This window comes from Cryphonectria parasitica (genome assembly GCF_011745365.1).
Source record: "Cryphonectria parasitica EP155 unplaced genomic scaffold M406scaffold_4, whole genome shotgun sequence".
In the NCBI taxonomy this organism is placed as follows: domain Eukaryota; kingdom Fungi; phylum Ascomycota; class Sordariomycetes; order Diaporthales; family Cryphonectriaceae; genus Cryphonectria; species Cryphonectria parasitica.
The window spans coordinates 4,589,087-4,603,840 of record NW_024468912.1 but is presented as its reverse complement, the minus strand read 5'-3'; the positions used below and the strand labels follow the sequence as shown (position 1 = coordinate 4,603,840).

The 14,754-nt window shown below is 53.1% G+C and overlaps 3 protein-coding genes across 3 annotated transcripts; 2 read left to right on the top strand and 1 right to left on the bottom strand.

Annotated features, from left to right (window-relative positions):
• The first annotated feature begins 235 nt into the window (after positions 1–235).
• Positions 236–1,418, top strand: M406DRAFT_356352 (uncharacterized protein). Its single transcript, XM_040923422.1, has 2 exons — positions 236–663; positions 797–1,418. The coding sequence occupies exons 1-2, from the start codon at positions 647–649 to the stop codon at positions 1,269–1,271; spliced, it is 492 nt and encodes a 163-aa protein (XP_040777434.1). The 5' UTR covers positions 236–646; the 3' UTR covers positions 1,272–1,418.
• A 46-nt stretch (positions 1,419–1,464) lies between these two features.
• Positions 1,465–2,503, bottom strand: M406DRAFT_330286 (uncharacterized protein; the record flags this gene model as incomplete). The annotated part of the gene is made up of 4 exons (XM_040920500.1): positions 1,465–1,688; positions 1,801–1,859; positions 1,950–2,270; positions 2,418–2,503. 4 exons carry the CDS (start codon positions 2,501–2,503, stop codon positions 1,465–1,467), a joined length of 690 nt encoding a protein of 229 aa, XP_040777433.1.
• An 8,711-nt stretch (positions 2,504–11,214) lies between these two features.
• Positions 11,215–14,592, top strand: M406DRAFT_256054 (phosphatases II; the record flags this gene model as incomplete). Its single annotated transcript, XM_040917073.1, has 2 exons — positions 11,215–13,137; positions 13,219–14,592. The coding sequence occupies 2 exons, from the start codon at positions 11,215–11,217 to the stop codon at positions 14,590–14,592; spliced, it is 3,297 nt and encodes a 1,098-aa protein (XP_040777432.1).
• Between the last annotated feature and the right edge of the window lie 162 nt (positions 14,593–14,754).

Below are 14,754 nucleotides of genomic sequence, written 5' to 3'. Positions count from 1 at the left end.
ATAAGTTCTAGCACCACTAGCGGCAGAACTGCGGTGCCCGCTCCAATTTGCCGGGTCATTCACCCACCCACCCAGGGCCACACCACTGCAGCCGAAAAGCGTGGTGCCTGCCCCTCAGCGAACCCCAGCCATAGCGGGCCTAAGGTCCAGAAAAAAACACCCCTGCGTCTTGGACAGGCGATTTCGTACTGGCCTTGCTGACATTCGCATTCAACACCAATTAACCCTCCGATCTCAACTTTCTCGACCAAACTCCTTGTGTCTACAACTTTCTCAGCCTTGATCTTTTCCGTTCTCCATCTGAGACACGGCCTCCAGCATATCCTAATTAATAATCTCACACCTACACGGCACTTGTACACACTCGCCACACACCTCATTCCCCGACGCGCTGCAGACGTACACGCTACTCTACCCCGTACCCATACGGGACAACTTCTGAGCTGAATTGCCCATCGCCACGATCACTCCGCCCCTCCCGATCACCCAGCCCAAAGCCACGCACCTCCACACCGTCACGACCAAGACACCTACCGACGGAGCCACGCCGCTGGCGATGCTGTCCGCCTCGACGATCCGGCGGTGAATCGAGCATATCTGACGAGTAAAATCCCAAACGTCACATCTCTTCTCACGACCAAGCAACATGTTCTGTCTCCGAAGGCAAGTCATATCCTCACCCGCAGGATGCTGGCCATTCCAGCCACCTGCTGCTGCTGTTCAGCCCCCTGCCCATAAAATAAACAAGAAACAAGGAAAGAGAAAAACTGACGTGTCCCTCTTTGACACTCTTCAGCTGGCTCCCGCTCCTCTTCATCCCGACCAACGCCTCGCCGGCCTTCATCTTCCTCTTCTTCGTCTGCACGTACTTCCTGAACCGGCCCTGCGTCTACTGCTCCTTCCTGCTACTCATTCTGTTCATGACCTCGTGCAACTGGTCCGACAGATGCTTCTTCGACTTTAGCAGCAACTGGTTCCAGCCAAGGCCCGGCCTGTCCTACTTCACCAGTGGTAACGGTGCCGCCGCTACCGCTGAGAATGCCTCCTCTGTGCTGGGCTCCTTGCAGGACCTGACCGCCACGGCCAACGCGACGGCGCTTGTGGCCAAGGACCTTATTAACACCACGGCTAATGCTCTAGTTGGGACCGCCGCGGAGCAGGCCGCACAGGCCAGGACCGAGTGGACGGGGATAGGCATGGAGTGGCTGAGGAGCCTGCTGGGGAAGAGAGAGTGGAGGGTTGATTGCCTTGATTTGTATATTCGGCTCTAAGTGGAGCACAGCGAGTGAGGCTGTTGCGGAGAGACACCGGTACACGAGGATACTGTTTCCTGGGAAAAGCGACGACGATGAATGGCATGGGAATATAGCTACAAGCATGAATACCCAGGGTGAATAAGATCCACATGAATTGTCCGCACCATATGAGGAGTTGAATTGATCTCGGCGCCAAGGCAAGGTCAGACTATATCTTTGCCTTGAGGGTCTTCTTCTCCTTTCCATCCTCATCCCACAGATCATCCCACGGCACCTTTAGCTTCATATGGTCTTTGATCGGCGGCACGTGGATCTTGTGGTGGTCGCACACGGCATATGTCGTCTTCCCGTCCTCACTGGTCATCCAACCCTTGATGTAGGCCGTCTGCCGGCCCACCTGGTACGCATAAGCGTGTACTACCACCGACGTATCTGTGAGAAAAACAAGTATGTTAGTAAGACTCGTGCTACATGCACGGCAGCTCCTGGAATGAAGGAATAATATTCAAGAGAGAAAAGACATATTCCGGAGACTTGAACGGACTTATGGGTATGGCTTTTAGGTAGCTCAGATTCAGCGTCCTCGTGACGCCTCCTAGAAACCTGCGCCGCAACCCCTCATCAGTAAAGCGTAAGTTCTCCTCCCATTCCTCCCAATGGGTACACCAGAAGAAAGAAAGAAGAGACACTCACGCCCAGAAGCCAGGCCTAGCCACCGGCCCCAGCGCAATGGTCGTCAGCATATCAAAGATGACGCCCGCCGCGCCGCCGTGCATGACGCCGTTGTAGTTGCTGAATTCCGGCCCAATGAAGATCCTGCTCGTGCACGAGGACACGATTCCCGTGTTCGGCAACGGGGGGAGCAGCGCCCCGTCTGTGCCGCTCACGCCGGGAGACGGCAGTGGAGGTGGTGGCACGTCGTACGGCGGGCCGATGGAGGCATCTAAGATGGTGGCGTTTCGCATGGTTGCGTTGTCGAAGGCTGGACCTTTTATGGCCTGGACGAGGTGGTAACTTTTGTGAGTGCATGTCAGTAGGAGTATTGTGTTCCTTTTGGAAGGATGGGGTTATAGGTGTCGAAACGTGGACTTCGACGGGAAAGAACAGGTTTGAGTGAGATATCCTGGCAACTAAAGTCTGGCCTCTCAAAGGCGAACGTACCGATCAAAGATGGCTTGCACGCCCGCCATTGCCTTGCGCCTATTCTCCTCCCTCGACAGGGTCGGAGCATCTCCTGGCCTGGGCATCGTGCTGTTGTTGTGTCCTCCTTAGCAGATTTCCTCCACCGCTATCCGCCACGCTGCTGGGCATACGAAGTTGAACTTTCAGTGTCCTTCCTATTCCTCAGCAGCATATATTTCAGAGGGGAATACAAAGGATTCCCTCGGGCCTGACTTTCACCCAAGTCAATATCGATTCCTCAAGTCAGGACAAAGGTCGATCTCAGCAGCGACGTGGAGAAACAGAAGGTATGGCCCAAAGGGGGTAGGAGCCGTACGGAAACGGTTGTACGGTTATCAGATCTTGTCTGCTTGGTCTGCGACTAAGTCTGGGACTCTTCAAGGTGAGGGAGCGCTGGTCCAACTTCACACTCATTCTCTGCGCGACCAAGGTTGACGTCGCGATGCCGAGGTTCCAGGGTATATTTCTATCGCAAGAACCGCGACCCCTGTCTTCCCACACCTAGTGTGCGGATCCCTGCTCCTATTTACTCAAAGGGATTAAGGTATACATACACTATGGACCACAGCATCAAGATTGGGCCTCGCCGTCCTCACCAACAACAACCATGCTCGACGGAGTGCTATTACGACCACATCTCGTTCAAAACTAGCAGGCGGAAGGTGTGTGGGTTTCCAGAGTTACCAGCCCATGAGCTTCGAGCCCAAAGTTGTCACCTACATGACACAGCATGCGCCTACCTCGGACTCAGCAAGCACGAGGACTATGGGCATTGGTAGGAGCAACTATCGAGTCAACAGTGCTTATAGGTGGATGCTTTTTTTTCTTTCTTTTTTTTTTCTTTTTTTTCTTTTTTTTTGGCGGCAGCTTGCCTTAGAACGACTTCCTCTAAGCGTTCTCAACTATAACGATAAGCATTCATTTCCTCTACTCAGACTAGTAATTCCGTGTTCAACCTTCTCAACTACACCATCCACTGACCTCTGATGCTAGTGAGACCTTTGTCAGCATCAAAAGCATCATGCCAATCCAGAGCTCGCCGCCCTCGCAGCGAGGAACACCGCCAGCTCTGCTGCTGAGGGAAGGCACTCGGCGAGGACAGCCCCAGAGCTTCCCACCTGACTCCTAAGCCCACGACGACCAGGACTCCGGCCTCTGGCTAGAGGGAATATTGCAAGAGCTTCATGCCGCCGGGAGCGATACCGAAACCCGCTCGACTAAGCTTGGGAGCCTACACCTGCCACCTCTCTCAAAATCGGCAAGAAGCCTTCGCCTTACTTATTCACCATGAATTCCGAGCCATGACTGTAGCCATCTCTGAAAAGCTGACTTCTGCTTCTGCTCTTGCACTCTTCATCCTGAAACTTTTGCTCTGAGTCCATCCTTTTCCAAAACTACGGATCTACTTTGCCTACTTCCCTTATCGACGTTGCTCTATAGACGAGGGGGCTGTTCGCTTTGGGGACTTCCTGCGAATGACAGGGCCAGCTGCTGCGTCTCTTTATCGAGAAACTTACTTAACGCCTCTCCAGAGGCGGCCCCAGCTAGACCCTGGGGTGAATACCACAGTGACGACAAACCTTGCTGTGGCCAGTATAAAATCCACCAAAGGCTCAAACCGCAGCCTCTTCCTCGAGCTGAGATGATGATTGTGCTGACCCTGAGTAGTCTTCCTCTAAGAAGAGAAGCCCCGGGGGCAACATTCTTGCCTGACAGACGTTCCGCACATGTTCCACGTACCACTTAAACGAGTCAGACTGACATGGGCTTTGTTCACTTGCACCGTATTGATGCTGCGTCAGCTTTATGACGATCAAATTCAACTAAAAGCACATGGGGTTTGTGACCGAGATGTCATAGCATTTTGGAGATCCAAGAGATAGTATTATTCTCATAATGTTGAGCCCTCTCATGAATCTCTAGCCAGGTGGTCTTCCTAGGTGCACCATTTCTCCCGCTCTCAACCTGCCTCCTCAAGCTCAGGACCCAAGATCCAGATCGACAGTTCTATGCGGCGGTCGCACTGGTCTCCCAGTTTCGGCCCTCGGCGCCCGGCAGTCGTCTACTTTGCAAGCGAGGAATCATCGATTGCAATGGGCAGTGTCTCTCTTTTTGTTTGGTCATCGAGCGTCTAGACCCGGGCTGTCTCTGACAAGTGCAAGCCGCTCATCTGTGTTTCAGCCGCATCTCTTATGATAGTAGCCTGGTATGGTGATATGGAGGCAGGACAGGCTTGTGTCTTATTTTAGGAGATGTATGCAAGAACGCCCTGCCATCTGAGATCATAGGGGCCCGAGACATAGTTCGGAGAGAAGGAGGCGGATAAGCAGAAGTACGTTCATGCCGATGCTGGCTGCCTCTAATCGTGTCCATAAGGTTTTATGGTGAATCAAGCACTCGTTATCTTACATGATGATGTCTCAAGAGATGGGTGATAAAGCATGTTCTGTAGGCAATCTTATGGGAACAAGATAACCGTGTCAAAGCCAGGAGAGTCATGCTAATCATAGGGGAGATGTAAGGATATGGTATCGTTAGTCTGTTCTCTAGCTAGCTCGAATGCTGGTTTCTATCATAGTCTTTGATGCGCCCCCCCCCCCCCGGGGAACTTTCGGTTGATAAATGTAGCACAATGCCTGCTTTAGAAATAGTAGAGTTGAATTACGACTTAAAAATTACTAAGAATGATTTCGACACATTTCCTAGTATTGATTGTTTCGTGCGTCAGCACCAGACAGCTGCCACAGACAACTACGCTGCTGCTGAGAAGGATTGATAGAAACAAGACGTCAACATTGCCGTATGAATACGCGGAGGCTTTCCGCAAGTTTTGACATGAGATGATTGCTTAAGTACTTAGAGACAAGGACAGTCAAAAGAGGATTCGGCAAAGTGTGTTGGTTGGCATAGGCACACACGACTGTCAAGGCCTTCTTGGACCATCGTCGAGGATGACGTCTGGGCCTTGCGGTGATTAGTTTGGGGCCGCGTGGCAAGCACAGTGTAGACCACGGCCGAGTGATTGAGATGATGCTGCAAAGGAACCAAAGAGTGGCCAGTATGCTGCCCAAATTCTGCGGCCATGTGTCCGTCACCACGGATTCGAGCTGAAGAATGGTGTTACGCAGAAGTCATGTGGAACATGCTCACTGATCACACAAATTCTCACGCACAAATCAATGACGACAATCCACATATCCATTACATCTGTATGCAGCCACACAGGACACCGCCGACTCCAGGGCGCACTCGCAGTGTTCACGACCTTTCACATGCGATAATAGCCACAAGAGAAATACGTATGGCCTCCATATGTATGTAGAGTGGGCTCCATGGATCAATTTGGCGGCCATCGGATCAAATTCGTGACGATCGAGGAGGCGTTCGCCTCATATTTCTCGGGTTGCTATCAACCCCCATGAGCCGTAACATGGCCCGGGCGTTCCCGACAACCGTAGCCTCACTTTTCACCCGCTGTAGGCAGTGGTTATGTTCCAGTGCCGATCACGCGCGCGTCAGCGAACTGCGCGGTACGCTATGGTTTATAATTAGGTAAGTAAGCACTGGTAGGGTGTTAAGGGAAACAATATTGACATCAGACGTCCCAGCACATATGTCCTTCACGCGTACAGCCCGGTGATAGCCTAGGTTTCTGAGACAATGGGTGTCATCATGGCACACGCAGCTCTCAGGGCGTTGGCTTGGTGCAAAATGGAGATGAACTGGTATTGGAAGCGATACGAGACTGGTAGGAGGCGTTGTTGAGCAGTGGAAAGATATTGCAATTGGATGATCGGCTGCGGCTGTCACTGACCGGTGACTGTAGCCAGACGGAGAATGTAGTGGTAATTAGATTACGGAGAGAAGGGTTAGAACACGTCTCGCGCCGGTGGGACTCTCCAATCGCAACTCTGGCACGCAGTCCGAGTATCTGCGTTATGAGGTATAGACATTATCGATGACGCTGGGATATGAGAGACAGAAGGGAAAAGAGGGGGTGGGGATGGAAGATCACCAGTTCAGGCACAGCTGCTGCGACTTGCCGCCATGAAAATCACAGGTGAACGTTTCCCGGCCTCATCCTCCAGCAGCCAAGTGCCAGCACCAGAGCCACTACGCTTGAACCCATTGGCACATGCACGCTAGCCGCATGACCCTCACCTTGTACATAGCAAGTAGATCCAAGGGTCGAATAAGGCCTGGGCCCTGAATTTGCGCGCCAAGGCGGAACGAGAGTTCGTAGGTCGCGAGGCTAGAAGGCAGGTTGCAGGGCGCGGCGCGGTGCGCCAACGGTTCAAAAGACGGTGGGGACACACACACATACACACACACAAGATCGCCCCCAGGAGGAGCTGCTCCGGGACTTACACGGTAGGCCCGCATGAAAGAGGTCCCTTGGACCCCTTCTTTCTTTTGGACTACTAGTAGTTACTAGTGTGAGACAGAAAAGGGGGGGGGGGCGGTACAGATGATGAGCCTAATCGATGCTATGGCGGAGAGAATTAAAAAAAATTAAGGGAAGAAAAAAGAAAACAGCTAGGGCTGAAGGAATTGGCTGTCGCCATGCGCGGGAAGATTTCGCCCATGAAACTCTATTTCGGACACGGCACCGATGCATAAGCAGTATCTTACTTATTTATTATTTCTACCAAAACAAATCGAAGAATCCACCAAAAGTCAATACAAAATGCAATATTAGTAGGCCACGCTCACCGCACTAGCGATGAGCCCTATTCTCGCCCTGGCATGTGTCCTTACGTTTACGACCAGTGTTTCAGGGCTGGCCTGGGCTGAACAAATCGACCGACAGGATGGATATGGGACAGTCTTTGACTTAGTTATTCCTGAAAGGGAATCGATTAGTTCAATGTTATGTCCTTGCAGTCCGCCTTGGGTTGAAGATATGTTTCATAGCACACACACGAAAGCTCGGCTGAGTTCGTCTGCACTGGCTGACTCCGATGAAGTCGATCTTGGTGCTCGAGACTTGTAGATCTCAGCTCAGGACATGTTCATTGTAGTGGGAGTGAAAGGGAGGGCCACGCATTTGTGTGCGATGTGACGAGTGGTGAGATGACGTCGCCAAAGGGCGATTATGCTCTTCCATGCCACAAGCGGCGAATGATGAATGCCTACTGTGTTCCCTCTTTGACTGTGTCGCCCCTGAGTAAGAAGCACTGTCTGTATGGGGATGGGTCTGACGGTAGGTTTGGTACGTGGACAGGGCAGATCGCGCATGTGTTTTACAACTGTGTGTGTGTATGTGCTTGTAACCCTCTTCCCTCTCTCTTTCTCTTTTGGACTCCTTTTCTTAGACTCAAGTTTCGAGCTTGGGAATTCTTCTTAATAATTTTGTACTATAAGAAAAACCTCGTATGACTTTGACAAACGACAGAATGCAGGTTTTTCAGGTTTTTCATTTTCAGGGTGTTGAGAAAGATTCTTGGATCTTGGAAATTCGAGGTGGACTGCCACGTGAGCGCGGTTGAGGAGCCTTCAAGGGCAGATGGCCAAGTTCCACGCGGCTGTGCTGGCCAAGTTGGAAGAGGGTCTTCCTACTGAGCAGCAGGGCTGTGACCGTGTCAATGAGCCCCACAGGTTCCAGCGGGGAGGTTTTGCTGGCTGTCCTTGTCGTAAGGATGACTCGAGCTCTCTATCGCAGACATCGCAAGTGACTCAAGGGGGAGTTGTACGAGATAGCTCTAGATGGGGGGCATTCGCTTGAAGCTGTCAGATGCTAAGATCCATTAAAAGACGAGAGTGGTCTGACAGTGGCTTACTGCATGCACTATGGTAGGTCTTGAGAGAAAAGAAACAACGCAGACCATTTCAAGACCAACTATTCCTGGAGAGTGCCAAGAATTACCCTGCATCTTTAACAAGCTGGAACCCCATTTTTCTTTCAGTGCAGACCCCTTGCCCGAAGCTGTTAGAGATTCCGCAGGTCTCTTTTTGGTTCGTCTTGCAGGACTCGTGGTTTTATGCATACAACTTCTTGCCCAGCATCTTTATTTTATTCAACCTTCACTCAAGATGGCCACGTCAAGATCTAAAGTGCGATCGTCACGGATCATCCCACATCCGCACCAGTCGGCTATGTGCAACATTTGGTACGTCAGTAGAAAGGGGGGGGGGGAGAAGAAAGAAGAAGAAAATTCAGTTTTTGGAGAAGCGAACGCTCGTGATCGACAAGACGGAGGGCTTGGCCATTCAACTGGTGAGGCTGATGGAACGGTTCTAGACTCGCGGCAGGGCTCCATCGATGACGATGACGGGGTGCCTGACTGGGTTAGGGAGGGGCTGAATAGACTCGATCTGCTATCCAGGTACGGGCACCTTTCGCCCTGGCAGCGGGTGGCGCCCAAGTACCTTTCTAAGGTCCAGCGGGGCAGGCGGGCCCTGAGAAATAGGGGTCCAGGGGATCCTCCGGCAAATGATTGGATGAGAAGCGGATAAGGATGTCACACTAAGAGGTTCCAAGTCTGGTCACTGGCCATGTCGTCATAGGCGCGCGAGAGCACCACTCTGTACGCATTGAGGACCCCTGTTGTACGTACAAGTTCTCGTGGCAGGTACCCATCAAGTCCCCACGTGGGGCGGCACCTAGCCATTGCCAACAGACCTGTGCGAATCATCCGCCAGGTGGAGGGCAAGGGATTTGCTGATTACGTTAAATCGTGCATTCAGCCCTGACAAACTATAAGGCAATCAAATAGAAAACATAGAGAGAACGGAATAGAATCACATTGGATTAGAGACTGACTGGATCACCTCATCAGCTTTGAATCAGTAGAACTGTAGAAAAGACGGGAAGGCTGCACAGAAATTTATTTGTTAGTGCTTGCCCGTAACGTCAATAACAGGCCACTATGACGATGATGACGACAAGCAGGGGGGCCACAAGTGCTTTGAGAGAAAAAGCTGCGAATTCTCGCTCTCTGGACAAGACTTGGAGAACAGTTTGATTCAGTATTCAGTATATCGCAAGTCTTTCTAGGCCATGGTGAATGAGTATATGGGGTTTGCGGGCTATTTTTGTTTTTTGAAACTTCCTCACATGCTAGCACACCTTCTACAGACCTTTGGGAATCTGATGATGATCATCTCCATGTCGCTATTTGCCAAGCGTTGTCGATCATTGCCTGTCTAGTGTGGCGCCACCCTCACCAACCATAGTATAGCGTCCTTGTCTCAGCACAGTGCTACCGGTACCGTCCTGCCCATTGTCACAGCTTTCCGTTTTACAGTGCCAGTATCACGCCTGACAAATGTCGCTTTTTGGTCAGTGTGGCGGTCGAAAGGAATTAAAGTTGACAGCTCCAGAGACAGCAGCGGGGATCTTGACAATTCTCTTACCTATAATCTGTTATCACTCTTCACCATTGACTCTGGCCAACTTAGTCTATGTGTATGTACAGTGCCTTTCATTTGCGCGTTACACACCTACCATAACGTGCTATACGGCACACTTGACAAAACCACCCGACCGCAGATCCGCGGATAAGGTTGATAGTCCGTCCCCCCAGGGGGTCGCCACCCCCTCTGCCCACCCCCCCCCTCTTTCAACAAAGTCCTTGTTGATAATCAATTTTCATGCCCAATCCAGAAGGTCAAGACGAATGGAGCGGGCATTCTCCGGGTGTATCACATTGGTTGTTGGTCCCTCCCGAAGCACTAGTTCTCCAGGTGAGGTTGGACCCTGAGCTATTCATCAACCAGTCCCGTGAACTAGACAGGACATCTTGAGCCATGTATCGTTTTGTAGGTGGGAAACAGTCCCGACAGTTTTGTTCTCTCAAAATGCAACACCTCATACGGTTCTCGTAGAAATTACTGTTCACCACTTTGGACGATGATGGGAGTGATAACTCGTGAGAGTGAACATATAGGACTACTGATATGAAAAAAAAAAAAAACTGGTACCGGTATTGCGTGAATCAGGTTGGAGACGTTTTTGTCGTATAGAAAAGAAATAAGAGAGAGGGGCCCTCGACCAAACTGCGCACACACTGCTTTATTATAATACAAAGTACATGCTATGTACTATGGTACGTGTATGCGATAGTCGACGCTAGACGCAGCCCCCCTGACTGCCTAACAGGGACTCGGCTTGCTGACATCAACTCGCCGCGACAAAAGTTGGATCTTCCCCACAGGGACTCGACATGGGTTTGGGGGGGGGGGGCAAGACGAATGACCACACATACACCCACCCCTTGGTGGCCCCCCCCAACTTTGACCTGGCCCAAGATTCCCATTTCGAACCTCAAATCCCATTTCACTTCCCTCGATCACCTAAAATCCTGCCTTTACCACCCCACTAGCAATCCTGTTGTCGCCCTTCCCGCACCTGGTAACGCCACAAGCAAGATATCCCGACTATTCGATACGAGGGGACAGACGACCGGCTCTACGACCCATAAGACTCACCGTCCCCAAGTCTTCAATCAGACAACTAGCTTCCTGCTTGATTCACCTCACCGTGCCTGGAAAGCCGTGGAAGACAAGAAAACAAAGACCGATTACCCAACACGAGACACCCGTCACGTTCCTCTCCGATTACTCAACCCGCCCGATCACTGAACTTACTCGCAATGTCTCTGTGAACATGGTTCCCTCATGAGGCCAGCAACAAGGCACGACGGCCCTGGATTCTCATCAGGGTGGAAGGAAATCATCATCCACTCGACCCGAGACAACCAGAAGCATGGCTCCTCCCGAATCAAGAAGCAACAGCGAACGCGGAGGAAGCGGCAGCAGCACCGTCTACTACAACATGAAGACAACGAGACCGCAACCTCCCACGGCGTCCAAGTCCTACTCCCACACATACACCTCAGCCGTCTCTCACGCTCGATCACAATCGACAAACGCCTCCAAGACCTCGACCAAGTCTTCCTCGCCCGCAGCATCGCCGCGGGGCCCTCTGGCCGCCGGACAGGCCGTTCCATCCAAGCTCTCCTCTCCTCCCTCCGCCACGCCCAGACACCTCCTCTCCACGACCCCTATTGGCCAGGTCACGACGCAGAATGCCGCCAGGACCCCTTCGCCCAACTATTTCGGCCTCAAGGTCGAGGCCAGCATTGATGCCGACGAGACAGGTGCCATCCCGAGGGAGAACTGGAGCCCGGCCTCGTCATCCGTCAAAAGTTTTGGTGCCGTGCTGCCTCAGCAGGTTCCTCTCGACGCCAACCCGGAGTTTGAGGCCTTCCGCCGGCAAGCAGATGCCAACAGAGGCGGTTCGGGCTTTAATCTCGGCTCATCACATTTCGGCGGCAGCTCGCCGTTCGCTTTGGCCCCAGGCGCAGCACCAGCGAGGCCGCAGCCATCGCGATGGCGCACACACGGCAGCGAGACCAGTCCTCACGTGCCGGCGTCTCGCCCCAACAACCACCACGTGGAAATGGTCAAGGCCCTGGGGCCGCACCCCGAGAAGATGGACGTCGACACCGATGCGAATAGTATGCGGGACTCGGCCTATGCTTCCTCGGATTCCAAACGGAGCTCGGAAGCAAGCATGAACCCGCCCAGCTTTCTCAACCTGCCGCGCCATGAGTCGCCTGCACAGATGGATTCGTCTCCCGAGAAGCGATCCGGCCTCTCCAAGGTTGACGACCGCCACCCGCGGCTGTCGATGATGCACACCAAAGCCGACCCACCGTCGCCAGACCCACAGCGATCGTTTCAGGGCCGCGCTGCCACGTTACCAGCAGGGCCGGACCAGTCTGTCTCGGGAATGATTCCACCAACTGAACTCAAGGCCATGCTGGACGCCAAGGACAAGAACGAAGTTCTGCTTCTCGACCTCCGCGTGTCTCCTCAGTATGCCCAGGCCCGCATCAAGGGCGCGCTCAATCTGTGCATCCCGACCACACTGTTGAAGCGTGCTACCTTTAATCTGCAGAAATTAGCGCAGACGTTTCAGGGAGATGCCGACAAGGAAGTATTTGGGCGGTGGCCAGACACCAAGCACATTGTCGTGTATGACGCATTCTCTTCTGAGAAGCGCGATGCTGTATCTGCCATGAATACCATCAAGAAGTTCACGAATGAGGGCTACAAGGGAACCTGCCATATCCTCCGAGGGGGCTTCAAGGCCTTTGCAGCAGCCTTCCCGGACTTGATCGAGTATGGTAACATGGCAGAGCAGAAACCCGGTCGGCCAACGCTTTCTCTGCCTGGTGCTGCACCAAGCATTGCCCCAGTCGTGGGCGGGGTCATGCTCCCGACCGCGGGTATCACTTCTAATGCCTTCTTCGCAAACATACGACAGAATCAAGACCTTGTCGATGGTGTTGGGCAGATGGACATCAACGTGCCCCGAGGAACTGATATGGAGGCCCTGCCGCGGTGGCTGCAAGAGGCTGCGAGCGTCGAGGATCACGGCAAGCAGGTCAGTGACAAGTTTCTGGGCATTGAGCGGGACGAGCAGGCCAGAATGAAGGTCGCATATTCCTACATCAACCCTGCGTCGGTCGCCAAGGAGGTCAAGGACGCGGCTCCCAGAGTGCAGCTCAGTGGTATCGAGAAGGGGGTCAAGAACCGCTACAAAGACATTCTCCCCTTTGACCACGCCAGAGTCAAACTGGAGGGCAAGCCCGAGGGCACGTGCGACTATGTGAACGCAAGTCACGTCCAGGCATCCAGAAGTCACAAGAAATATATTGCCAGCCAGGGCCCACTGCCGGCAACTTTCGAGGTACGTTTGTTTTCTTCTGGCAGCTGTAGCTGCTTCCCTGTGGGGTCCAGATTCAAGCTTGAAACTAACCAACGTGCACAGGATTTCTGGTCTGTCATATGGGATCAAGACGTGCGCGTCATTGTGATGCTCACGGCGGAGTCAGAGGGTGGTCAGTTGAAATGTCACGCCTACTGGAAAGACCGGGAGTTTGGCCCCATCAAACTGCGGGCATTGTCAGAGAAGAAGGTGTCGCTCGACATCGACAAGCAAGGCTCGCACTCGGCTGCGGATTCTGAGGATACCCACTCGTCTTCGACTGCTGCAGCCCAGCAGCAGGAAGATGCCTTTGGGTTCGGTGCTGCGATGGCCGCCGCGGATCCGGGCCGAAGACGCGCCAACACAACCACAACATTGGAAACGAATCAGCAGACCCAAGCACAGACCAAGCCCAAGGCAGGGAGCAGCAGCGACACACCGTTCGTGGTCATCCGCAAGTTTGCGCTGTCACACGCTGCACACCCTTTTGCTCCTATACGAGAGATCACCCAGCTTCACTACCCTTCTTGGCCGGATTTTGGTACTCCAGCACAGCCTAGCCACCTTCTGGCGCTTGTCGAACTTGCCAACATGATGCAACGGTCCAATCTGCCCATCGACGTCCCTGGGGCCATTTCCTCAAGACACGGCTCCTTGTCGGAGAAGTCGCCCAAGGAGAGACCAGCCCCTAGTCCCAAGAAGCGCAGTCGGAGTCGGGCCTCTAGCAACTTGCCCTTGGCATGGTGGGAAGAACCAGAATCTGACCAGGCCGTGCACCCGATGCTCGTCCACTGCTCCGCCGGATGTGGTCGGACGGGCACCTTCTGCACTGTCGACAGTGTAATCGACATGCTTAAGAGACAGAGGATACGCAATATTCGAAAGGCGAATGACAACATTGAGAGGAAACTTCGAGGCCACAAGCATCAAGCGCAATGCAGAAGCGACTCCGATGCTAATGTCGCCATGGCCGGCCTTTCCTTCGGCGCCCCCTTCCAGATCCGAGGCCGCAAGATGTCACGCAACAATCCAGTTGAAGATGCACTCAGTCCAAGTACAAAGTCGCCTGGGTCGCCGGCCTTCCCCGTCACCACGACGTCGATGTCCATCTCCGAGTCGCCCTCGCCCTCTTGCTCGTCATCCGACGACGATGACGACCCGAAGCTCGACACATCTTGGATCGACGACGACACTATAGATCTCATCTCCGCTACCGTCCACGACTTTCGAGGCCAGCGATTGTCCATGGTACAGACTCTTCGGCAGTTTGTCCTCTGCTACGAGACCGTCATTGAGTGGGTCTGGCGGCTGCAAGAACGCGGCGGCCCGGCCGGCAGTGGCGTTGGCGCCCCGGGCACTGGAGCTAGTGGCACCGCTGCGATGAGGGCCCGCGGGAGAAGCGGGACTGTTGCTCATGTCGGCGATTTATCAAAGTAGGCTTTGGTTGGCTATACAGGAATGAGGGATTCATTTCCTCCCCTTTTTCCACTTCCTTTGAGGCAAGAAATAATGAGGATCGGGATGTACACTTTGGATAATGAATCATTTCGAAAGAGAGAGAGAGAGAGAGAGTGGGAGAGGACTATGACATGAGGGAAA